Raw genomic sequence first — 27140 nt, 5'->3', positions numbered from 1 at the left:
TTACCCTACCTTGTGTCCTCCCCAGTAGACCTTAAATCAGGTCTTCCTGTTGCACCTAATAGAACTCCGTAATTGTTGGTTTCGTGGTACTAATGATTAAACCCAGGGCCATGTGCCTCTACCACTGAGTTCCATCCTCAGCACTTTTAATTTTGTTTTATCTTGAGGCATGATCTTGCTGATTTCCTACATGGGCTTTGAACTTTCCGTCTTCCTGCTTTAGTTTTCCACCAGCAAGTGCCCAGCTGTTTGCTATAAATTTAGTATTTGCTTGATTATATAACCTTCCTATTAGATTCCTAAGAAAGTTTCAGCAACCTCTAGAGCCTTGCCAGGGTCCTTGTAAGTAGGCATTCACTTAATACATGCCAAGTGAATAAAAATTTGTTTTGCCTGAAGTCTTGCTAAGATTGGGATGTATAGTTTATAAAAGAACAGTAATTGGATAGTTTAATGTCTTTCATCTGGAGGTTTTAATTTTTTAATTATATAAGAAAAATATTTCCCTTCTAAAATAAATATATGCATGATGAAATGGAATGAGGCTTTCCTGCTAGCCAGTTACATGATCTTGGGTGAATAACTTAATCGCTAGTCTTTTTCTTCTGAAAATGAGAAGCTTGGACTACATGATCTCTAGCATCCTCTGCATTGGAGGTTCTATACCAAAGTGCTGTTTGCTTGCAAATAAGCTGACCACAAATTGCCATGCATGCAACCACAGGCAAATTGTGATTCTAGGAACAGCATTCTAATTTGCAATCTTGCCCCACCCTTTTCTTTTTCTCTCTCTCAAAACAGAATCTTGATATACAGCCCAGTATGAGCTATGTGGCTTGGAACTTCCTGTGTAGCCCAGGCTGGCCTCTGCCTTATAGTCCTCCTGCTTCAAACTCCAAAATGCTGAACTGCAGGCACACACTATCACATCCTTTACTGGCTAATGACAGTGTGTACCTTGGTCTTCTGGGTCCATTAGGAAAACACAATCTAATCTCAGGTTGGAAGGTTTTGAGCAGCAGCAGAATGTGGACATTGGATGGTAGGGACTTCACTTAGTGGCTTTAGTGTGAATTCATATAACTCATCAGAAGTTAGGGAAACTTTAATTTAGGGAAAATTTAAATTTAATCCTTAAAATGCCTTTCAAGTTAAATACAGGAAACATTTAAGTCATCTGTTGGTATTTGGTAGTACATCAATTTTGTTACTTCTGTTTTTAGATGGTAGATATGAGATTTGTGTAAAAACTGTTCTGTTTAATAACCTTTTCTTGAGGTTAAGACTCATTAAATAAAAATGGGCATATATGATTGGTTTTATCTGAATTTATGTACTCTGATTTTTACTGCCTCATTATTTGCCTTAAAATTCTAATTTGAAAGCCAAGTGTGATGGTACACACCTTTAATCCAAGCACTCAGGAGGCTGAGATAGGAGGATCATTGTGAGTTCAAGGCCAGCCTGAGACTACATAGTGAATTCCAGGTGAGTGTGGGCTAGAGTCAGACCCTACCTTGAAAAGTCAAAAAAAAAAAAAAAAAATCTCATTTGAGAATAGAGGGCAGGCATAACAACAGCAGTGTTTAGTGATGCCAGTCATGTCATGTGGAGTAAGGAAGCCACTGTGGGGGGGGGGGGGAAGAGGTGTGTCCTTGTCCTGTATGTGATAGAGAGCCTTTGAAATGTTCAATTTTGATAGAGAACAATATATTTATACTCCCAGAGGGTTTCTCTTGTTTTGGGGTATTTGCTTGGTCCTTTTATTTTGAGCAGGGTCTAGCTTAGGCTGACCTGGAACTCACTGTGTAGTCTCAAACTCATAGCAATCCTCCTGCCTCAGCCACCTGAATGCTGCGAGTATAAGTGTGTGCCACCACAGCTGGCTTGTTACTTTTTTTTTTTTAATTTTTTTTGTTCATTATTTATTTATTTGAGAGTGACAGAGAGAGAAAGAGACAGAGAGAGAGAGAGGTTGAGAACGGGTACGCCAGGGCTTCCAGCCACTGCAGATGAATTCCAGATGTGTGCGCCCCCTTGTACATCTGGCTAGTGTGGGTCCTGGGGAACTGAGCCTTGAACCGGGGTCCTTAGGCTTCACAGGCAAGCGCTTAACTGCTAAGCCATCTCTCCAGCCCTACTTTGTTTTTTGACACAAGGTCTTGCTGTGTAGTTCTGACTGGCCTGCAACTCCTGTTAGCTCAGGCTGGTCTTCAACTCACAGCACTCTTGCTTCTACTCTCTGAATGCTGGTTTTAGTGGCATGAGCCACCATACTTGGCATTTAAAACAGTTTTTATGTGTATTTGTGTGTGGTGTGTAGGCACATGTATGGGTGAGCATGCTACATGTTTGTGCATGTGTGTGGCTACTAGAAGTCAACATTAGCATCTTCCTCAGTTGCTTCCCACCTTGTTTGTTATGACTAGGTCTCACTGAACCCAGAGCTCACTGATTTAGCTAGTCAAGCTAGCCATCTGGTACCAAGGATCTACATCTTTCTCCAACTCCCCAAGTGCTGGTTTTAAAGGTGTACACTGCCATATGTGGCATTTACATGGGTGCTGATAATCCAAACTCAGGCCCTTACTCTTTAGTAACAAGCACTTTACCAACTAATAGCCCACTAATTTTAATTTTTTTATGTTGCTGTATGTTTTCTGTATTCTCTATGATGCTCCTCTTCCTCTTTCTCATGAGTACTGGAATTAAAGGCTTGTGCTACCACGCCCAGCTGTTTTCTGTATTCTATAGGTAGACCATCTCTATAGCACCTAGTTTTGCTAACTTTCTGTAGTTCAAATAAAAACAGCTACAGAGCCGGGCGTGGTGGTGCATGCCTTTAATCCCAGCACTTGGGAGGCAGAGGTAGGAGGATTGCCGTGAGTTCAAGACCACCGTGAGACTCCATAGTGAATTCCAGGTCAGCCTGGACTAGAGTGAGACCCTACCTCAAAAAAAATAAAGAGAGAGAGAGCTAGCTACAGGTTAGGCCTACATTTAGCCAACAGTTTGTTCAGATCAGAGAACTTGGAAAATATGTAAAGCCAAAATAATGAATGAGTTATCTGAATTAAGTTGTAGGATATTACTACCACATGGGTTCCGTCCATGTATTTTAATGTTTTTCTTAACTTCCATTGTAGAATTGCCACACCCTTTCCTTTCCCTATTTGTTTGTTTTATATTTGCTCTTTGGTGAATATTTGGAAAGAGAAGCTATGAGACCATTCTAACAGTTGTAGTGCTTACTGCTTACAAGCTACACAAGTCCAAATGTGTGTGGAACTTTAGTTTATGCCCTTGGTTTAGGGCAGTTGGAGGAAAGTACTTACCTGATCTTTTTGAATTATAGTAGCTTCTGCCTGTCTTATTGACTAGCCAGAGTTATGTCATCTTCTCTCCTTTCTGAATTTATCAACTATGCTAAAGAATATTGTTAGAATAAAATTTTGGTAACATTTTTATTTGGAGAAGTAGCAAATATAAATCATTATAGAGAGCATATGTGATTACAAGATATCTGTTATCAGGTATATTCATGGACATTTATATCTTTTTACCTTAATCAGTTTTTTAAATGCTGCCCTTTTCTTCGTTATTTTGAAATAAATTTTAGACATAAATATTTCAGCATGAATTTCTCAAAGATAACGGCTGTTTTTTTTTTTTTTGTTTTTTTTTTGGTTTTTCAAGGTAGGGTCTCACTCTGGACCAGGCTGACCTGGAACTCACTATGTAGTCTCAGGGTGGCCTCGAACTCATGACGATCCTCCTACCTCTGCCTCCCAAGTGTTGGGTTTATATGCGTGCGCCAAACGGCTGGTTTATGTTGTTGGCATTTCTGAGACAAAGTCCCTCTAGTCTTAAACTTTCCATGATCCTCCAGCCTCTACTTCCCAAGGGTTTGAATTGCAGACATGCGTCTTCATGTCCTCATCATCACGACATCGGAAAGTTAACAATAGTTTTAAAATAAATATGTACTCAATGTTCAGTCGCCCTAGGAACTCATAAATACTTCATAAGAATAAATGTTTATGACACATATCTTGTTTAAGTTCTATTCTGTGCCCTTATTTCTGTTACATGTTCTCTAGCAATAGAATTAGAAGACTTTTCAGAAGATGAGTGCTAAAAATATAAGGTTGTTTGGTTGTTTGTTTGATTTGAGGTAGGGTCTCGCTCTAGCCCAGGCTGAGCTATATAGTCTCTGGGTGGCCTCAAATTGAAGGTGATCCTCCTACTTTTGCCTCCCAGTGCTGGGATTAAAGGTGTGCGCCACCATGCCCAGCCTAATTTAGGAGCATATGTAAAATATAGATATAAAAGCAATAAAATAAAATACAGCTTGAGTTATGACTGATGCTTAAGATAATGTTCTTCGGAAATACATATAGTCACGATTAAAGACTAAGAAATATTGAACACCTGGACGGAAAATAGAGCTGCATATGAAGTGTGAAGGTGTCGATCTCTTTAAAATAAGCATCATAGAATTTAGGTACTATTTCTCCTGGGTATGATAGCAGTCACGCAGTAGAAGCTGAGACTCCTCTTAGCGTATGTGTTTAAACACTTGAGTTTCAGAGGCACAGGTTTCTTTCTTTACCTTGGCTGAACTACTGAAATCTTGATCGGCTCACAGTTACTCCTAAAACAATGGCTGTCTTGGACATTCATACCTATTTGGGGTTTAGAAATCAGTGACTTGTAAAAAGAAAGGCTTGTTTTTCTTAGCATCTTGTTTGTTTAGTAATCACCATGAATAGGAGGGTTTAAAAATACTGACTTCTTCACAAAAGACAATTTATTCCTCCCATTGAAAGCACAATGGATACCATGAAAGATTGCACCAGAGGAAAGTGGCCTCAATTTTACCTCCTGAACTTTGATTTCCTCTCATTCTTTCAGTTTGTTTCCTCTGAGCTCTAATCATACCCGGCTAGTTCACAAACTCTGCTAGTTTAAACTTTGTTTGGCGGTCATTTCACAATTCTGTGTACCACATCCCCACCTTCTTAGTCCACCCTCTCTTACCTTGCTTGAACACACTTGAAAATTCCTAGACCTCAGTAGCAGGAATTATTAAGTAGGGACTTTACTAATGAGGGCATTGGAATTATTTATTGGAAGGTAAGCTTTGTAAAATATGTTATTTTAACTTTGCTTGTTTTTTGTTTTTTTTTTTTTTGAGGTAGGGTCTCACTGTAGCCCAGGCTGATCTGGAATTTACTATATAGTCTCAGGGTGGCCTCGAACTCACGGTGATCCTCCTACCTCTGCCTCCAGAGGGCTAGGATTAAAGGTGTGCGCCACCACACCTGGCTTAAAATATGTTGTTTTAAAGTTAGCAAATCATGTTCTTTTGTGCCATAAGCTCTCAGTTTGTGGTTTGCATTGCCTATTAAGTGGATGGCTAATGTATAGCTGCAGTATTCAGTGTCTGCTGGGTGGTGTCATGCCAAGGTATGACGAAATGTAGCCCAGCTTCTACTATGGTTGGTATACAAGTGACTTCAGTATAAAATCAGAGAGAGATTTATTTTCAGCCAGAGTGCTTCAGACAAAACTCCAGAAAGTAGCATTTTGTTTAGATTTAAAGGATAGTAATATCCTTTTTTTTTAAAAAGCAACACAAAGATGACTAAAGATTATTCCAGATGGAAAGAACACTGTGAGCAGAAGAGAAGAAAATGTACAACAAGTAGACAACAAATTATTCGTTTGGGCTGAAGCACAATGTGCAAGAGAAAATTAGTAAGGGAAAAAGATGAGGCAGGATTGCATATTTACATAGTATAGGCTTTTTTATTTTAGAGTCTTTTTAGATTCTCAAGTTACTTTCTGGAATGGAATTGTCAGAGAAGTCGGATAATGATTAGGTTTATCCTTAAAAAAATTGTCTGTTAGGGGGGTGTGGATGGATGTACCAAGGCCTATTGACACTGAAGATAAATGCCAGAAAGCTTATTCACATATCTTCTATTTTGTATATTTAGAGTCTCATAAAATAAAGAAATACATTCTGTATTTACAAAAAGTCTGGAGGCTAGGGAAATGGCTCAGTGGTTAAAGGCACTTGCTTGCAAAACCTTCTGGTCTGGGTTCAGTTCTCCAGTACCTACATAAAGCCAGATGCACAAACTGGCACTGGCCTTGGGTTGGATGTTCATTTGTAGCAGCACCCTGGGGTGCCTATTCTCTCCCTCTCTCTTTCTCCTTTTTCTTTCTCTCTGTTCTCTCTTAAATAAATGAAAATATGTTTATTTTTTTTTCAGGTGGGGGGTCTCACTCTAGCCCATACTGACCTGGAATTCACTATGTAGACTCAGGGTGGCCTTGAAGTCACAGCGATCCTCCTACCTCTGCCTCCCGAGTGCTGGGATTAGAAGCATGTGCCACTAGGCTCAACTAATAAAGATATTTAAAAAAAAAATTTAAGTACTGATGTGGGGCTGGACGGAAGGCTTAGCAGTTAAGGCATTTGCCTGTGAAGCCAAAGGACACAAGTTCAATTCCCCAGGACCCATGTAAGCCAGATGTACAAGTTGGTACAAGCATCTGGAGCTTGTTTGTGACAGTTGAAGGCCCTGGTACACCCATTCTATCTGTGTATTGTCTTTCTCACTCTCAAATAAATAAAATAAAAAACATTTTTTAACAAAAGTATAACTGTGGTGTCTCATACCTGTAATCATAGTATTCAGTTGGCTGAGGCAGGAGAATTATGAGTTTGAGGCTAGCATGGGCTATGGGACTTTGCCTCTAGGCAAATACATAATAAATTAATAGATAGAAAGCAGGACATGATGGCACATGCCTGTAATCCCCAAACTTGGGAGGTTGGAGCAGGAGGATGGTGAGTTTAGAGTCAGTCTGGGCTAAATGTGGAATTCTGTCTCTAGGGGGTGAGAAAATGTATGGTGAGAAAATAATAATGGTATTTTTAGGATTTATGTTATTAATTCCTTTTAGAAATAAATGTTTCTTAAGCATAAAAAAATATAATGCAAACAACTTTTTTTTCTGAATAATTTGAAAGTAGGTTGCTGACATGGTGCTGTGTCATTCCCAAATTCTTCTTATATATTTCCTAGAAAATCATTTTTCATAACTGTGATATAGCCATCATAAAATTAATACTAATTATTACTAATTCCCACTTCATTCAAGTTATGTCAGTTATCCCAACAGTGTCTTTTATAATGCAAATACGCAGTTTAGATTTGTGCATTTTGTTTAATCGTCCTGCTTGATCTTAAATCTGGAAACATTCTGTAGTCTTCGACACTTAGGGCTTGCAGAAGTCTGAAGATGAAGGGCTAGTTCAGCTATGTCTGTTAAAATGTCACTCATTTTGGGCCATGTAGTGGCTCTCAGGCTTTTGTCATCCCACCTTTAGTACAGATATTATTGACGTGGTGCTGTGATTTTTCCAGTAAGGTGACTTGGATTTAAATGGTCTCAGTACTGTTGGTGTTCACTGAGAGTAATGTGATGGTCTACCAGACATGGTACAGACTTTTCCTCCATTATAATTAAGTGTTTTGAGGTACTTTTAGACACTTTCCTTGTTGAACTACCAGCTCATGAACCTATTCAGGGAATAGTAACACACTGTTACTTATTCATGCTTATATTATCCTAGATTTTTTTTTCTTTAAATGCTTTCTTGAGCATTAAGATTATAGGCAGGTCACTACACTCACCTGACATTTATGTGGGTGCTGGAGATCCTGCTTTGTCCCCTGAGCCTTTTCTCCAATCCAGCTTCTCTCTTGTTAGCTGCTGATATTTAACCCAGTGATGTTGCTGACATGATATACTGACTGAACATATCAGAGAATGTGACATTATTAGCTATTTGAATGAATCATCTAGTCTTAGCCTCTGCTGCCAACGAGCCAGGTACAGGATGCAGAGAAGGTGGCATACAAGTAGGTGGTCTTAAGAGGTGAGCATACTCAGAAGTAGCTGATTTCTAGAACTCTGGACAAGAGCTTTAAGGCAAAGGAAGAAGTTCCTGATGCTTTGTTTCAAAATGGGCCATGGCATCTTAACAACGTGTTTTCATTTACACATGTGTGTGTGTGTGTGTGTGTGTATATGTATGTATGTATGTATATAGTTTTTAAAATTTTTCTAACGTAGGGTCTCACTTTAGCCCAGGCTGACCTAGATTTCAGTATGTGATCTCATGGTGGCCTGGAACTCACAATGATAGTCTTACCTCTGCCTCTCTAATGCTGGGATTAAAATGTGCCACCATCCCAACTGATTAAAAAACATATTAGAGCCAGGCGTGGTGGCGCATGCCTTTAATCCCAGCACTCGGGAGGCAGAGGTAGGAGGATCGCCATGAGTTCAAGGCCACCCTGAGACTACAGAGTTAATTCCAGGTCAGCCTGGACCAGAGTGAGACCCTACTTCGAAAAACAAAACAAAACAAAACAAAAATATATATATATATTAGAGTGTTTAGAGTGTTTATATGAATGCACTAGGGCTTCTTGTTGCTGCAAACAAACTCCAGATGCATGTGCCACTTTGTGCATTGTTTACATGGAGTTCTGGGGACTCAAACCTGGCCCGACAGGCTTTGGAAGCAAAATCCTCCTCTGCTACGCCAGCCCTCCAGCCTCGTTTACATGGTCTTCTAATGCAGAACATATGAGTTTTGCCAAAGATTGTGTGATCCTATATTGTAGATAAATGTGGTGAGGGAAAAGGGAAAAGTGAACAGGATAAGAAGTAAATAAAAAGTGAACTAGTGAGCCAAGAAGCAAATTGAGGATGAAGTAAGGAGTAGGAGAAAGAGAGCAGTGGTGAGAGAGAGAAGCTGGGAAAGTCAAGGAAGGAATAAGGAGAGGACCACACCTTTCAAATTGTATCCTTCAAAAGGGTTTATATGAAATTTCTCATTGGAATACCAGATGTGACTTACATCTGTGGTTCTTTGCTACATTTTTTGTTGTTTTTGTTTTTTGTTTTTCAAGGTAGGATCTTGCTGTAGCCTAGGCTGACCTGGAATTCACTATGTAGTCTCAGGGTAGCCTTGAACTCACAGCAATCCTCCTACCTCTGCCTCCCGCGTGCTGTGATTAAAGGCATGTGCCACCATGCCTGGCTTCTTTGCTACATTTTTTAATGTGTATTTGCTCAAGTGTTAGGAGGAAGATTTTCCTTTAAAGTTTCATACGTACTTTTTGCTGTTGCTATTTTTGTCTTTCAGTGGAATAACCATAGCAAACTGCCCTAGGGAAATTATTCTGCAAATTATACTCATTATAAGGATCGAAGACTTCCCCATTTCTGTACTAAACTTTGCCTGTAGCTCACATCTCATAAATGTTTTGTCAGCTTTCTATGTTCATGCACTATTCTAAGTGTCAAGGATAAAATGAGGAAGGATACAGTTCAGAGCAGTGAGAGGAGATGGGTTACTAGATTGTGCTGTAATTATTTAACTCTTTGGGGAGAATACTCATGTTACTAGTTTTAGTCTTAAGAATCTTCATATTTAGAAATTTCAGCTGAAATTCTGGTTTTATAGCTAAATAGAATCTGATGTTTCCAGTCTGTTTCAGTCTAAAACTTTGCTTTCTTTACAGCATCTGCAGAAAAAGAAGCAATTAAAGGCACGTACACCAAAGTATTGGATGCCTATGGACTCTTAGGGGTTTTAAGATTAAATCTTGGTAAGTTTGTTATTTGGCATAATTAGTCCACTTTTTCTTTTCTGTTTTTATAATTCTAAAGATTTGAGAGAGCCATGTACATACATATCATTTCAGACTCCCTCTTTAAGCTTTTTTTTTTTTTTTGGTTTTTCAAGGTAGGGTCTCATTCTAGCCCAGGCTGACCTGGAATTCACTATGTAGTCTCAGGGTGGCCTTGAACTCACAGTGATCCTCCTACCTCTGCCTCCCGAGTGCTGGGATTAAAGGTGTGCGCCACCACACCTGGCTGTCTTTAAGCTTTTAAGTATGGCATATCTTTAATTTAAACATGCCTTGGGCTCATATTTTTTGGTAATGGTTATTACCAAAGAAAAGGCATGCAACATTTCCAAAGCTCTTGCGATTTTTAAGTTCAAGAGACAATGTCCTATTCAACTGCATTAACAGATATGAGCATTATGGCCTTTCCTCACTTCATTCAGTGCATCTAGGAAAAGGTGCCCTCATGTTCTGGAACCACTCCTGAGTTTCCTGGTTTCTAGTGGAAGAAGCATCTGGTTTAGATTCAGAAGACATCCGCCTGAGCCTATGTCTGACACTTCGTGTTACCATGTACTTTAGAGTAACCTTTGTGACGTACCAGTTCATATATTAAGGGTATATGACTAGACGTGTGAACTAGACTGGTACCCTACCCTGTTCTGTTACTAGTGTGTGTAGAAAGTGAGCTTGTATTCTCATGCATACCTAATGCATGGTTTCTCTCTTTGATAAAGTCTAGCTGTGAAATAAAAAAAATAAAAAAAAAGAATAAGCCTAAAGGGTGAATTTAATGATGTGGTTTGTGGCTTTCCATCCCTGTATGGGAACCTTTTCTTGCCGAGCTGCCGGCAGTCCATGGAGTCCGCCTTGAGCAGCACTGCTCTGTCAGTGGACATTTGTCATCTGTTATGGATCTGTCATGTGCAGAGACCCCTGGATGCCTTAGTAAGGTTGTCTTAAGTAATTCTGATAAATACTTCTAATTTTAGATTTTTTTCTTTAATCCCTTTTTATAAGGGATTGCATTACAAATTGGTCAAGTTAGCATGCTTAAATGAGTCTGTCTTATAAGGGATTCAAGATTCAGGGCCCCTTAGTTAGCTATGAAGGAGCCTGTGTTTGAAGCATACTATTGCTGACTCCAAGCTCATACTACTTTCATAGGACTTTTGCTGAAATTATATGTACAAATGTCTTTGAGCTGGGCATGGTGTTGCGTGCCTATAATCCCACTGTTCAGGAGGTAAAGTCAGGAGGATTAATTTGAGACCAGCCTGAGCCACATAGTGAGTCTGGGTCCCTCACTCCACATGCCAAACAACAACCACCACAAAGGCCTATGGAAATTCTGTGAACCAAATTACTTTATAAATTTTTACCTGAGACTTTACCCCTATCTCATCACTTTAGCTCACATTTGTATGCTGTTTATTTTTTAAAACATTACCATTTACAAAGAACTTCAACATTCATTATCTTTTTAGTTTTTACATTCATTATCTTACTTTAGTTTCCTATTATAAGAGAAAGTAATGAAGGCAACACAATTTTTGATACTTTTTTTTGTTGTTGTTTTTCATTCCTTGATCTCTTTTTGTTGTTTTAGTGTCCATGCCTTTGTTTGTAAGTCCCCTTTCTTCCCTTTCCTTGTCGTCCTTTTCCTCCCTTCTTGTCTTTCCTTGTCTAACCTTCCCTTGTCTTTCCATGCTTTCCCTTCACTTGCTCTCTATTCCTCTGTCATACTTTCCCTTGTCTTTCCTTCTTGGTAAATTTTTATGATCTCAGGATGGTATAGGAATAATTTTATAAATACGGCTTTATCTTACCACTGTTGCAATGCTTATTACACTAAATGTATTTAAGTAAGCATGCATTTTATTCCCAAATTAACGTCATTCTACTTGTGAGTTTAAACATGCCTTTGGTAAGTTGAAAATTGTTACAGTGGTCAGGCATGGTGGTACACATCTGTAATCCCAGCACTTGGCAGGCTAAGGCAGGAGGATTGGGAGGTTAAAGCTGGCCTGGGCAGCATAGCAAGACTTTGTTTCAAGCAAGTAAACAAACAAAGAAAAGAAAAAATCAGAGCATCAGATCTAGAATGTGAAAACACAGGACTGGAGAGATGGCTTAGCGGTTAAGCGCTTGCCTGTGAAGCCTAAGGACCCCGGTTCGAGGCTCGATTCCCCAGGTCCCACGTTAGCCAGATGCACAAGGGGGCGCACGCGTCTGGAGTTCGTTTGCAGAGGCTGGAAGCCCTGGCGTGCCCATTCTCTCTCTTTCCCTCTATCTGTCTTTCTCTTTGTGTCTGTCGCTCTCAAATAAATAAATAAATAATTTAAAAAAATGTGAAAACACAGAAGAAAATAAGAAGAAACTTTAAATAGCTTGGAACTATTAGAATATCTTATTCAATAATTCTTTGTTTTTTGCAGGTGATACCATGTTACATTACCTGGTCCTAGTCACTGGATGTATGTCTGTTGGAAAAATTCAAGAATCTGAAGTTTTCCGAGTTACCTCCACTGAGTTTATATCACTTCGAATTGATGCTTCAGATGAGGACCGCATTTCAGAAGTACGCAAAGTTTTGAATTCAGGAAACTTTTATTTTGCATGGTCTGCATCTGGAGTGAGTTTAGATCTGAGTCTTAATGCACATCGTAGCATGCAAGAACACACAACTGATAATAGATTTTTCTGGTGAGTCTGTGTTATACTTTCCCTTACTAATCATGTGCTGTGGGGTAGCTGAGTGATGTGGGTGTCATATGCTCAGCAGTTGCTGTTTCCGGAGATGAGAAGAGATGCACATTGCTGATCACATGCTCCCCTCTCGCTACTCCGGGGTCCTCAGCAGAGCTTGGCAGATTGCTCCTGTCAATTTGGTGAAGCTGGCATGTGACATAAAACTCATTTGCTCTTCCTGATCTGGACTGACTGACTTTTAGAAATGTGCTTAAACTATTTAAATTTAAGAATTATTTCTAATGAAATGGTATTATCCATTTATTGCTCATAGTTTTGAGATCTTGTTTCTGGCATTATCGTTCTGAGCCAACATTTCTTTATTATTTTATTATTTTTAATTTTAAGAGTATAAGTAGGTGATCCCTTTTTCCTTTCTTTACAGAGTGGTGGGGGTTGCTGGGAATTGAATGTAGGACCTTGTGCATGCTAGGTAGATGAGGTCCTCTCCCCTGAGCAAGGGTGGGGTCAGCCTGGTAGGGCTTCAGTTTTCCATTGATGTTTAGTCATAGTGACTCTAAACATTTTTGTCTTTTATCTCTTTCTTTTTAAAAAATATTTTACTTATTTGGTTAGTTGAGAGAGAGAGAGAGAAAGAAAGAGGCAGATAAAGATAGATAGATCGATAGATCGATAGATCGATAGATAGGTAGATAGAAAGAAAGAAGGAAAGAAAGAAAGAAAGAAAGAAAGAAAGAGAGAGAGGGTGCACCAGGGCCTCTAAGCACTGCAAATGAAATCCAGACACATGCAACACTTTGTGCTTCTGGTTTCACGTGTGTACTAGGGAATCAAACCTGGACCAGCAGGTTTTGCAAGCAAACAATTTTAACCATAGTCTGAGCCATATCTCTAGATCAAGAGCTTTTTAAAAAAATTATTTGTTTGTTTATTTATTTGAAGAGAGTGAAAGAGACAGAGAGAGAATGGGTGTGCCAGGGACCCCAGGCACTGCAAATGAACTCCAGACGCATGTGCCACCTTGTGCATCTGGCTTATGTGGGTCCTAAGGAATTGAACTTGGGCCCTTTGGCTCTGCAGGCAAGCACTTTAACCTATCTCTCCATCCCAGCTTTTATTTTTAAATTTTATTTTACTTTTTTTATTTGAGAGAGAGAGGCAGATGGAGAGAGAAAGAGAATGAGCACAACAGGGGAATACAAACCTGGGTCCTTAGACTCTGCAGACAGCATCTTAACCACAAAGTCATCTCTTCAGCTCTTATATCTTTCTTAATTATTTGACTGCTGTGTATTTATTTGTTGAAAACATTTTTCTCTGCAAACGTTTGTAAACGAAGTGCCATCTGTTACCTGCAATACTACAGTATCTGGATGAGCCTGAGTGAACAACTTACCTAATACGAGTGAGGCTCTAGGTTCTATTTCCAGAATTAATTGGTCAGGAAAAGTATTTGCAGAGATAGAAGTCCCTATGACTACACTGTCTTAATTGGTCATTGCTACACATGCCTGGCTATTTGAATAACTTAAAATACAGCCTTATAAAAATCAAATCTTAAATATTTTTAAAGTGCTATGTATATATGTAATCCTGTTTGGAATAAGTTAGGTTTTAAAAATGTAACAGAAATGGGGCACAGATACTAAAATCACAAAAATACAATTGTTTGATACCAACTCTAGATCACATGACCAAGGATCTCCACTTAATTTTATAACCTTATATTTAGCATAGTAAGTGTAAATGAGTTGCCTTATTTGGGAGGTGTTTTAATGATAAATTAATGGTCTTGGAGCACAGTTTTAAAATTTATACATTGTTGTTTTATACCCAAAAACCTAATGCAGTTCTTTCTTTTCCCCTTAGGAATCAGTCTTTGCATTTGCATCTTAAGCACTATGGTGTGAATTGTGATGACTGGTTGTTACGCCTCATGTGTGGGGGAGTAGAGATCAGAACAATTTATGCTGCTCATAAACAGGCAAAGGCCTGCCTTATTTCAAGACTAAGCTGTGAAAGAGCTGGGACCAGATTTAACGTCCGGGGAACAAATGATGATGGTCATGTTGCCAACTTTGTAGAAACAGAACAGGTATCTCATATTTAATACTAGCATAACAGATTTTTGCTTGACTTGGAACACATTTTGGCATCTATAATGCCCCCTTACAATGTCTTTGGCTATTGATTTGTCCTAAGAAAGTCTTCCCTAAGAGACTTCATTTAGGTACGGCTCTCCATGTAGGTAAAAGGATAGTAAATGATTAATGTGACATAGTACTGTTCATTTGATACTGAATTTCAAATTTTTATTTATAGAGTTAAGCAACTCTAAATTGTATTTTATGTGAAATTAGACCCAGTTTTTAAAAAACTTTTTCTTTTTATTGATTTGAGAGCGACAGAGAGAGAGAGAGAATGGGCATGCCAGGGCCACCAGCCCCTGCAAACAAACTCAGATGCGTGCGCCCCCTTGTGCATCTGGCTAACATGTGTCCTGGGGAAACGAGCCTCAAACTGGGGTCCTTAGGCTTCACAGGCAAGCGCTTAACCGCTAAGCCACCTCTCCAGCCCTAAACCCAATTTTTAATTGTAGATATGTGTACTACCTAAAAATTTTTAAATTATGATATTTTAGCTATGAGAGTATATAATTGTAAAAATTCAGTAATAACCCAGCTCAGATCTTCAAATTAGGTTTTAAGAAATATAAAATCTGCCGGGTGTGGTGGCGCACGCCTTTAATCCCAGCACTTGGGAGGCAGAGGTAGGAGGATCGCCATGAGTTCGAGGCCACCCTGAGACTGCATAGTAAATTCCAGGTCAGCCTGAGCTGGAGTGAGACCCTACCTTGAAAAAAAAAGAAAAAAGAAATATAAAATCTAAGAAAGCACGTTAAATGAAATTATGGTATGTGTATAAAATATTGAAATTTAAAAAAGAGTTTTTTTAAAGCTATGATTTTTGTGCTTACATTATTACTTGAGTGTTTTATTTTGAATATTGCAATTAAAATGTTCAATTTACATACGAGAGACAGGTCATAATATATGACTGCTGTGCAACAGACTTTTGAGACTTTGCTTTTCTAGTAAAGTGGTGGCACATGTTTTCTTTGGAATTTCTCTTGCAGGTTGTATACTTAGACGACTGTGTTTCTTCCTTCATACAAATTCGAGGATCTGTTCCATTGTTCTGGGAGCAACCAGGGTTGCAGGTATGTGTTTGACATTGGTTTTTATTTTTTCCTTTGAAACTTCATATTCTCAGGCTCAGGAGGTGGCCCAGTGGGTCAAGAGCTTGCTGTGTAACCATCAGGACCTGAGCTTGGATTTCTAGCACCAACATAAAACTTGCAGGCACTGGGCCCTCCATAGGCAGCACTGGGGAGGGAGACAAGGAGGGCTCTGGGAGTCTGCTAAGCTAGCCAGTGTAGCCAAATGGTTAGTTAGGTGGGCTCTGTCTCTAAAACAGGGTAGAAAGCGATTGCAGAAGACATCCAGTGTTGACCTTTGGCCTTCATGAACTCTCACATGTATGAATACTTATGTATGTGTGCACACACATGCAGACCATCACGCATATGCAAACAAGGAAAATATATTTTCTAAATTTTCAAAATTGTTCTTTAATCCATTGATCATTGTATTCTATAATGTAAAATTTCTAGATTAACAAATGAGGGTCTAAGAAGAGTTATATTTTACATTTTTTTTTCAAGGTAGCGTCCTGCTCTAACCCAGGCTGACCTGGAATTCACTGTGTAGTCTCAGGGTGGTCTTGAACTTATAGCAATCCTCCTACTTGTGCTTCACCAGTGCCCAGCTATAATTTACATATTTTAATGCTTTTCAAAATGTGTGTTAAGTCAGTTTTGTGTTACCATAATGGAATACAGATGAGGCATCATTATAAAGAAAAGAGGCTTATTTGGGCTCTAATTCTGGTGACTAAAAGATTGCCCAAGACTGGACAATCCCATAGGTTTAGCCTCTAGTGCGGGAATAATGTTGGACATATTACAGTGAGAGTGTGGAACGAAAGCATCACATTGTGAAACAGAAAGCCAGAGATTCCAGTGTCAGGCTCAGGTTTGTATAACCACCAGAAAACCAGCATTCTCTACTGAGGGCAGCTCTCCCAATCATTTGATGACTTCCCATAAGGTCCTACCTCTGGTTTTTCAAGGTAGAGTCTCACTCTAGCTCAGACTGACCTGTAATTCACTATGTAGTTTCAGGGTAGACTCTAACTCATGGCAGTCTTTGCTTCCTGAGTGTTGGGATCAAAAGTGTGCGTCACCATGTCTGGCTTAACTGTATTTTTTATATAAGTGCCTAATCTTTATAAAATGTATTAAATATACAAGGTTATAGTAGTGTATTGTACCCAGTAGTGTAATATTTTATTTTTATTGAGAAGCCTTAGGCCTTAAAGTATAAATCATATTCATTTAGGCTTCTGAGTATGCATAATCAGATATGTACTCAGCCTATGATATTGAGAAAAGGGACAGAATCTTCCTTTTAAGTTTACTGCTGGATCTCACATTCTAGGTATCTACATATCACTTGAATTTTTTCAGTGACTCAGTTTATTCAAGACAGGTCAAGAATTAACATTAACTTGTAGTGCTTTGCTAAAATTCTCCAGTTCTTGTTAAGACTAGCCTGACTGCTTATGGGTTTATCTTAGGCATATAGAGTAGCTTAAGTAGTAACATCTTTTTCTGACTCTTAAAAAGAATTGCACCTCAATCTTGGTTCTCTTAAGCTTTTGATGATCACTGATGGATACTTGAAGTATTTGTGGTAAAGAAATGACTTAAGTCCTATTTGATGGTAGAAGAACACTTTTGTTTGGAGTTAGAGTAGCGTAAGGTTCTGGTAGTCTTTTTCTGAGCCCTATGTTATACTGCTTTTTTTACTCTGAAGTTCAGAATTACAGTGTTGCATTATTTAAAGTTGGCTTCTGAGTTGTTAAACTAAGGGTACTACTTAGATTGAAATTTCTTCTTCTTCTCTTATATGCTTCAGCCTTACTACACAGAATCTAGCTGGCTAATGTCACATAATTATGGGCTGCAAAGTACAGTTTTTGAGGTAGTCCAAGAATCCTGCTGAATCATCGCTGAGCCTATCTGATGTTGACTTGGGTTGGGCTAAGGGGTTAGTCAGTGTCTTTTTTTTTTAATATTTAAATTTTTATTAACATTTTCCATGATTATAAAAAAAATATATCCCATGGTAATTCCCTCCCTCCCCCCTGACACTTTCCCCTTTGAAATTCCATTCTCCATCATATTACCTCCCCATCTCAATAGTCAGTGTCTTTTATGATTACTTAGCTTACTAGTTTTTAAATCTAGCCTTCTTTTGACTAAAAATGGATTGGTTTTAGTTTTAATTGTGTTTTCTTGAGACAAGTTCTTGCTCTGTAGCTCTGGCTAGCCTGATACTCACTATGTAGTCCACATTGGCCTTGAACTCATGGCAGTTCTCCTGCCTCAACCTCCGGAGCGTTAGGATTTACAGGTGTGTGCCTTGGTGCCCAGCTAATGGACTCTTTTCATGAGTATGTTTAATACCAAAGCATTCCCCCCACATTCTGAAAGAGTAGTTAAAAGGGATAAAAACGTGTAATTGATTTTTAAAAAACTAGAAAAATAGATAATAGATATTTTAAAACAACTGTATCAAGGATTAATTATTCAGTAGAAGGCATTCTGACTCAGGTGGTTGTAAATGGTTATTACATGTCTTATGTATTCTCGGGACTAGAATTTTTTAGGGGATCCTGTTTGTTGAGACAGGGTCTTGCTATGTAGCACAGGCTGGCCTTGAGCTTGCAGTCCTCCTGTGTTTACCTCCCAAGTGCTAGGATTACATCTATGCAACATCATGCCTGGCTTATTTAAGGAAATCCTTGAAGTTCATGTTACCTAGTAAGATGCTACACTTCAGAAGTCATGGACAGAATCCTTGACTTGCTTCTTTGTGATTAATCCCCACTGTGGTTATTTCATCAAAAGATTAAAGGAATCACCTGGAGTGATTTTAAGATGAAGACTAAATTAACTAAATCCCTGGGAATAGGATCAGGAATTTATATTTTAAACCAAGTTCCCTCCCACTCAAGGCCAAAAAACTCTGTTGTGCAAGGTCTTGTTCTAACTAATGGTCTAAAATCAGTAAGGTGGCCCTGTGACATTGAGCCCCAGTATTTTCCTAGGTATTGAAACTGTCCATTTTGTTTTATTCCCACTCATTTCAGTTAAGGTTTTTACAATTTCTTCTGGGCTTGAAGATGCTCAGATTTCTAACTGGTCTCATTACTTGACATCCTGCTTCCTGATGGCTTTCGGACAGTTGTTTCCACTTTTATGTAATATACTAGGTTTGCCAGAAGTAGCTGGGGCTGATATCCCCATAATCATGTTACTCTGCTGTGGTGGTTTGACTCAGGTATTACCCATAAACTTAGGTGTTTGGAATGCTGAGTTCCCAGCTGATGGATAATCGGGAATAAACACCTCCTGGAGGCAGTGTATTGTTGGGGTGGACTTATACGTATTATAACCAGTTTCCCCATGCCAGTGTTTGGCATACTTTCCTGTTCCTGTTGTCTACCTTATGTGGGCCAGGGGTTGATGGTCCACCCTCTGCTCATGTCGTCATTTTTCCTGCTATCATGGAGCTTCCCCTCAAGTCTGTAAGCCAAAATAAATGCCTTTTTCCCCACAAGTTGCTCTTGGTCAAGTGTTTTCTGGCAGCAATGTGAACCTGACTACAACATCTACATAGTCACCTTCATGCATTGCTATTTTCTAACAGGAGTCCTCTACTTCCACAGTTAAAATGCATTATCCTTCATCTTCTTGAGTGGATTATAGTCACTTGCCCACAGTTGTCATTCCATTTATTACTTGAATTTCTTTAGTGTCAGCTGCTTTGTACTGGGTACTATGTATGAGAGATTCAAAGAGTGGAGGGCACTTCACACGGAATTGGCAGTCTGCTGGGGGCTAAGGCCTTTATGAAACTGATGTCAGTATGGATTCCTTTGAGGCATTATACAATTGTTATGAGGTGCTGCACAAGTAAGAATGGTTTGTAGGTATAATCAAATTTATTTGCCTTTTCCAAGGTGGGATCTCATCGTGTCCGTATGTCAAGGGGATTTGAAGCCAATGCACCTGCTTTTGACAGGTAAAACTGAATCCTGTTGTATAATGATGTGGATTTTGGTGTTGCTGAGCAATGAGACTGATTATATTTGTTGATTCACTTTAGCCTTTCTTAGCTCTAAGTAAAATTTGTTCTAGCTCTTAGTTCAGTTGGAAGACCTTGATGCCTGGTGCTAGACCATGGGGGGGGGGTGTCATAGTGCTAGAAGTGTGTTCATAATCTCTTGACACTAAGTTCTCCTGAGCACTGAGTTCAGTACGGCAGGTAATAACCCCATGCTACTGAGCACGGAACTGTCACCAGTACCAATTCAGATATGCTGTAAGGACCACATGCATTCTGGATTTCAAAGACTTGCTGCAAAAAAGGGGAAGGGACTGGAGGGATGCTTAGTGGTTAAGGTGCTTGCCTGCAAAGCCAAAGGACCTAGGTTTGATCCCCCAGAAACCATGTTAGCCAGATGCACAATGTGGCACATGCATCTGGAGTTCCTTTGCAGTGGCTAGAGGTCCTGGCGCGCCCATTCATTCATTCATTCTCTCTCTCTCCCCACCTTTTTCTCTGTCAAATAAATTTTTCTGTAAAAAAGGAAGAACATTTAAAAAATCTAAAATATTCTTTATTGTTTAAATGTTGAAATTATGTTTTGGATGTAAGCCTGATAAAAAGTATTTAATTTTCTGCTTTTTACTTTTTTAAAGGTATCTTGAAAAATTACAAATGATGCTTATGTTGTGTTTCCTTTGTATGGCATTGCTTTATACAGTAATCCCTTTCTCCTTGTAGAACACACTTCAGACATCCCTTACTGGATGGATGCCGCAATACAAGTATATGCTGTAATATATATTTACACACACAGGTTTTTTTGTTTTTGTTTTTGTTTTTTTGAGATGGGGTTTTATGTAGCCCTTGGCAACCTGCCTTCACCTTACAAGTGCTGCATCACCACAGGTGTGCATCACCACACTCCTCTTATAGAATGGTTTTGCTTAAGCATATATAGCTGTGTTAAAGTTTGTTTGTTTGGCTTTGGTTTTTTAAGGTAGATTCTAGCTCTAGCCCAGGCTGACCTGGAATTCACTATGTGGTCTCAGGGTGGCCTCAAACTCACAGTGATCCTCCTATCTCTGCCTTCCATGTGCTGGAGTTAATGGCATGCGCCACCATGCCTGGCTTGGTTTTTATTTAATTTTTTTGAGTCAGGGTCTCACTCTGGCCTAGGCTGACCTGGAATTCACTATGTAATGTTAAGGTGGCCTTGAACTTACAGGGACCCACCTACCTCTGCCTCCTGAATGCTGGGATTAAAGGTGTGCACCACCATGCCTGGTTTATGTTGAGGATTTTATAAATTAGACACATGAAGAGAGTAGCAAGAAGAACTAACAACAAATAAGAATTTCAACAGAACTTAGATGAATGTGGCCTCTGTCAAAAGAATCAAGACAAATGTTAGTGTTTTGGGATGATGATTGATCTCAGGTAACTGAGACTGTGAAAGTGAAACCGTAGATAAGGCGAGAACTACACAATAGCCTCTATGAATGTTGGAAACTAGAGGGAGAGGAAAAATGACTCTAGCTTACTTTTCAAAGGCTGGAACTAGTAAGAAGGCTCTTCGGAACACTCCTGGAGTGTATGAGGGCCTTAAATGGGACTGCAGCTCTGCCCCCTCCACTCTTGCTGCCTTGCAGCCTTCCAAGCAGATGACCTGTGCTTTGCTGTGTCTGGTGTCAGCCTCAGAGTAGAAAGCTAGAGCTGAGTTACTCCAGAGCTTCAGTCTGGGTGGGAAGTCTTGGTATCCCTAAGCCAGAAAGACAATTGTATTAACAGAATTTTAAGTTCAGATGTTTGAGATCGTGTAGAATGGATTGCATGCAACTTGACCAATTCTATGAGTTTAAAATACTGCCAACTATGTTTAAAAACGAAATCTTGCTGGGCATGGTGGCGCATGCCTTTAATTCCAGCACTTGGGAGGCAGAAGTAGGAGGATCGTTGTAGTTCAAGGCCTCCCTGAGACTACATACTGAGTTCTAGATCAGCCTGAGCTAGAGCGAGACTCTACCTTGAAAAAAAAAATAGATGAATTCCTAGCCAGGCATGGTTGATGCATGCCTTTAATCCTAGCACTCAGGAAGCAGAGGTAGGAGGATTGCTGTGAGTTTGAGGCCAGCCTGGGTCTGTAGAGTAAGTTCCAGGTCAACCTGGGCTGCAGTGAAACCTTATCTCAAAAAAAAAAAAAAAAAAAAGCTTATTTACAGAAAAAAAAATGAGGCTTATCTTTGACATACTTACTTTTGTTTCCTATCTTTTGTTGACAGGCATTTTAGAACACTTAAGGATTTATATGGTAAACAGATCATAGTAAATTTGCTTGGATCTAAGGAAGGTGAACATATGCTAAGTAAGGCTTTCCAGGTGAGTATAGTTGTTTCATCATCTTTTCTGGCCCATGATCATCTAGATTGACACTAAAAAAACACATAAAATAATCAGATCCTTCCAGGAAGTGAATTCCATTTAAGGAAAGGTTGTGCACTTGGTGGAACCTTGAACTCTGTGAGGCTCTCAAGAACCAGTGTAAGCTGGAGCTGCTACAGTTACAATGATGGAGAGCTTCAGGGCAGTTTACATCGTTGACATCTTGTAGAGACAGAAAACTCCCCTCCCTTCCCCAACTGTTCTCTCATCATAGGGAAATATGAGGCCATTTCCCGCTTCATTGCCTTGCCTGCTTCCTGGCAGCCACAGTGGGTGTCTCACGCCTATGCACTAGTCAGCAGTGCCATTTTTGTACATGGAAGACCATTCCTTCCTGTACTAATGAGTCAGAATCAGGACTTTCAAGTAAGAAGAACCAAAGGAAAGCCCAACTTCTAAAGAAAAAGGGCATTAATAAATATTTACTCCACCAATGATAGGTAGATGAGAATAAATTACGGTGTTATGTAACAGGTGTTCTAAAATTCATTCTCATTTTAAATATAAGAATAACCTAATAACTTAGCTTTTCTTAGCCTTGTAAAATAAATATTGTTCATGTACAGATTATGCTTTTGGGAGTGACATTTTATTGGTAGACTTTAAATATATATGTATATATTGAATGAAAGCATAAAAAAGGAATCTTTGATACACTTTGTTAAAAAATCAGATGCCTTATCTTGGGATTCTTTAGTAGATTTAAATAGTTATGAGATATGTGCTACAAAAATAAAATGCTGGTAATTAGAAACTTTCATTTTCTAAGTAAAAGTAAAATACTAGGTTCCTCTGGTGCTAAATTAAATCACTGTCTCTCAGAGGTACTATATAAGGCTTTAGAGAATAAATATTATATATCAACAAATAATTTTTCATTTTACTGGTGGGTGGGTTTAGTGAAATTTCAATTGACTATGCTGAGGTTGTAATTTACTTGTATTTGCATTCATAATGCTGTTGATCTCATGTTTAATTGACATTTATTTGAATAATTGCTTTTTACTTTCAGAGTCATCTGAAAGCTTCTGAGCATGCTTCTGATATCCACATGGTGAATTTTGACTACCATCAGATGGTTAAAGGAGGAAAGGCAGAAAAACTGCATAGTATTCTTAAACCTCAAGTCCAGAAGTTTTTAGATTATGGATTTTTTTATTTCAATGGAAATGAAGTTCAAAGGTTCATATTTCTATTTCTCTCCCTCTCTCTCTCTCTATCTCTGTGTGTGTGTGTGTGTGTGTGTGTGTGAGAGAGAGAGAGAGAGAGAGAGAGAGAGAGAGAGTGTGTTTGTTCATATGTGTGGGTGTACGTGTTATACATGGAATGCAGATGCATGTGGAGGCCAGAGGTTGATGTTGGTATCTTCCTCAGTTGCTGTCCACCTTAAATTTTTGAGACAAGTCTGTTGTTGAACCTGGAGCTTACCAATTTGTTGATGCTAGTTATCCAGCAAACCCTAGGAATCCTCCTGCCTCAGCCTCTGCCTCCCTAGAGAAGTGATTACAGGTTAATGCTGTAGTGCCAGGCCTTTATCTGGGTGCTGGTGATCCCAACTCAGGACCTCATGCTTCAACTGAGCCATTTCCCTAGACCTTTCTCTGTTCTTTAAATTGGAACTTTACTGTAACTTAATAATCATTCTTAACATTGAATTTTTAAATTAAATTTTTTTTTTTTTAATTAGAGAAAGAGGAGGAGAGAGAGAGAATGGGCACTCTAGGGCCTCTAGCCAATATAAACAAATTCCTGACACACGTGTCTCTGTATACATCTAGCTTACATAGGGACTGGGGAATTGAATTCTAGCACAAATACTTCCTAGCTATGTGCCACGGAGCCTGAATTTTCTCTAAAGTAAATGGGCAGAGGAATAGTTCCCATCTCTACAAAGTGGTTGTTGATATAAATAAAGGCTAAGTAGATGCTGATTCCACAGTATGTTCTGAAGAATGTAACTCATTGTTCTTACTGTTGAATTCCACAGAAAGATAAACAAGCTTAAATCATGTGTAAAAACAACAATTTGTAGGAGGCATAGGTAGAAGGACCACTGTGAGTTCAAGGCCACACTAAGACTACATAGTGAATTTTATATCAGCCTGGGCTAGAGCAAAACCCTACTTCAAAAAAAAAAATAAATAACATAACAATTTAAAATTATAAACAACAACATAAAAATATTTAAATGTTCAGGCTGGAGACAAGACTTAGCAGTTAAGACATTTGCCTGCAAGGCCTAAGGACTCAGGTTTGATTCCCCTGGACCCATGTAAGCCAGATGCGCAAGGCAGCACATGCATCTGGAGTTTGTTTGCAGGAGATGGAGGCCCTTGTGTGTCCATATTCATCCCCCCTCTCAAGTAAGTAAATTTAAAAATATTAAAATTTTTTTTTAATGTTAACAGGTGTAGAATCTAGGTAGTGGGTGTTGTGGGATATTGACGTTACAGTTTTTCATCATTATATGCCTGAAAATTGTGCTGATACAAAGCTGGAAGGAGAAAGCAGTGTAACACTTTAGACATCTCAGTTATTTATTGTCAGTTTATCTTTGCTTTACTTTCATTGCAAACTAGCCTTGTAATTTTACTGAAATTGTTACAGGTGCCAGAGTGGTACAGTTCGAACAAACTGCTTGGATTGTCTTGATCGAACAAATAGTGTGCAGGCATTCCTTGGCTTAGAGGTAAAAAAAAAAAAAAAAAAGTTTCTGCTTTTTACCATGTGCATTCTGGGGTACTTACATAAAATTGCTCTTTCTCATTAGTTACTTTTCAGAAAACAATGAAGTTATGCCTCATTAAAGGCATTCTTTTCTTCGTGACTCCCCCCTCTCCCCACAAATCTCTTTTTTTTTAATTTAATTTTATTTTTTATTAGCATCTCCCATGATTATAAAAAAAATCCCATGGTAATTCCCCCCCCCACTTTTCCCTTTGAAATTCCATTCTCCATCATATTACCTCCCCATCTCAATCATTGTACTTACATATATACAATATCAACCTATTAAGCACCCTCCTCCCTTCCTTTGTCTTCCCTTTATATCTATCTCCTTTTTAACTTACTTGCCTCTGCTACTAAGTATTTTCCTTCTCATGCAGAAGCCCAATCATCTATAGCTAGGATCCACATATGAGAGAGAACATGTGGCACTTGGCTTTCTGGGCCTGGGTTACCTCGCTTAGTATAATCCTTTCCAGGTCCATCCATTTTTCTGCAAATTTCATAACTTCATTTTTCTTTACCGCTGAGTAGAACTCCATTGTATAAATGTGCCACATCTTCATTATCCACTCATCAGTTGAGGGACATCTAGGCTGGTTCCATTTCCCAGCTATTGTAAATTGAGCAGCAATAAACATGGTTGAGCACGTACTTGTAAGGAAATGAGATGATTCCTTCGGATATATGCCTAGGAGTGCTATAGCTGGGTCATATGGTAGATCAATCTTTAGCTGTTTTAGGAACCTCCACACTGATTTCCACAATGGCTGGACCAGATTGCATTCCCACCAGCAGTGTAGAAGGGTTCCTCTTCACAAATCTTCACAAATTTTGATTTATATTTCTTCCACCTGCATTTCATATTCTCTCTGAAGGTAGTTGTCTGTCTTTCCATATTCTATTGTTCCTTAACACTCCCTTTTAAAGAACTGGCATTTTGCCATACATGGTGGCACATTTGGGAGGCAGTAATAGGAGGTGGCTGTGAATTCAAGGCCAGCCTGGGACTACAGAGCAAGTTCTGAGTCACTGTGGGCTAGGGTGAGATCCTACCTCAAACAAACCAGCTATTTTATACTATCCTAATAATTGTATCATTTGCTTGTCTTTTGAAAAAAACATATATATTTGTCCCTTATTTTCTATGATGTTTTCTAAGATTTTATTTTAGCATGGGAAGGGTCAATTTTTATATTTGTAATCCTATACAATTATATACTTGACAGTTTGTAGCTCAGTTCAGTTTGGAATTTTAAAGTTGATCCCTGCAAGAAAACAAATGAATCAGATGAAAATGCTATAGTTAGGGTTGGAGGGATAGCTTAGTGGTTAAGGTATTTGCCTGCAAAACCAAAGGACCCAGGTTCCATTCCCCAGGACCCACATTAGCCAGATGCACACGCGGGCGCACACATCTGGAGTTTGTTTGCAACAGCTGGAAGCCTTGGTGTGCCCATTCTCTTTTTCTCCCTCTCCCTCTTTCAAATAAATAAAATATTTTTTAAAAATTTTAAGTGCTATAGGTAGGCTGAAAAATATCCTTTAAGGTCTTTCAAAGCTTTGCAATTTATCATTTTTCCATCCAATTCAGTCTACTGTAGACATAGTTTCAACTATTAGACAAGCTGTGTGAGCACGCTGAGCTTTCCTGAGCCTTCCCTATTAGAAGTGGGGGTGGTAAGGCTGTGGTGGGACTTGAGTTTCTCCTGTAAGGACCTAGAGTGGTTCTCAAGTACTGCGCAACAGTACTAGGAAGTAACTCTTCTGTTTTCTTCTTCTTCAGTTAATGGTTTAAATTTGGTCAATAATTAATTACTTTACAACTCAAAAGTGAAAGCACGATTTGTAAAACTTTTTGCTGCAAAATGTATTTCTTTTAAAAAAATGTATTTGAGAGAGAGAAGGAAGCAGACAGATAATGAGTGAGTATGGTCATACCAGACACTCTTGCCACTGCAAGCAAACTCCAGACAAATGTGCCACTTAGTGTGTCTGGCTGTCTGTGGGTCCTGGGAAATCCATCCCCAGGCTGTCAGGCTACTGTTTTGATTATGTTAATTTGAGAGAGGAAGCGGGGGTTGGGGGTGGATGCGAGGTAGAAGGAGAGAGAGAGAGCATGGGTGTGCCAGGGCCTCCAGCTGCTGCATACGAACTCCAGATGTGTGCACCACCCTGTGCATCTGGCTTATGTGGGTCCTGGGGAATTTAAACCTGGCTTCTTTGGCTTTGCAGGCAAGTGTCTTAACTGCTAAGCCATTTCTCAGCCCATGTTTTGACTTTTGTTGAATCTGTCACTAGG

At 39.1% G+C, this 27140-nt stretch overlaps 1 protein-coding gene across 12 annotated transcripts in view; it reads left to right on the top strand.

Annotated features, from left to right (window-relative positions):
- Positions 1 to 27140, top strand: part of Synj1 (synaptojanin 1) — a 94941-nt gene that overhangs the window by 12593 nt on the left and 55208 nt on the right. For all 12 annotated transcript variants that reach the window (XM_045149332.1, XM_045149335.1, XM_045149339.1 and 9 more), the window contains exons 3-10: positions 9615 to 9701; positions 12161 to 12428; positions 14304 to 14529; positions 15571 to 15654; positions 19584 to 19645; positions 21952 to 22048; positions 23124 to 23293; positions 24719 to 24800. In XM_045149332.1, the coding sequence (XP_045005267.1) occupies positions 9615 to 9701; positions 12161 to 12428; positions 14304 to 14529; positions 15571 to 15654; positions 19584 to 19645; positions 21952 to 22048; positions 23124 to 23293; positions 24719 to 24800 (1076 nt within the window). The remainder of the gene's footprint in view (positions 1 to 9614; positions 9702 to 12160; positions 12429 to 14303; positions 14530 to 15570; positions 15655 to 19583; positions 19646 to 21951; positions 22049 to 23123; positions 23294 to 24718; positions 24801 to 27140) is intronic.

Source organism: Jaculus jaculus, chromosome 5 (genome assembly GCF_020740685.1).
Source record: "Jaculus jaculus isolate mJacJac1 chromosome 5, mJacJac1.mat.Y.cur, whole genome shotgun sequence".
In the NCBI taxonomy this organism is placed as follows: Eukaryota; Metazoa; Chordata; class Mammalia; order Rodentia; family Dipodidae; genus Jaculus; species Jaculus jaculus.
Note: the sequence above shows the minus strand (reverse complement) of the source record. Positions and strands in the feature narration are given on the sequence as shown.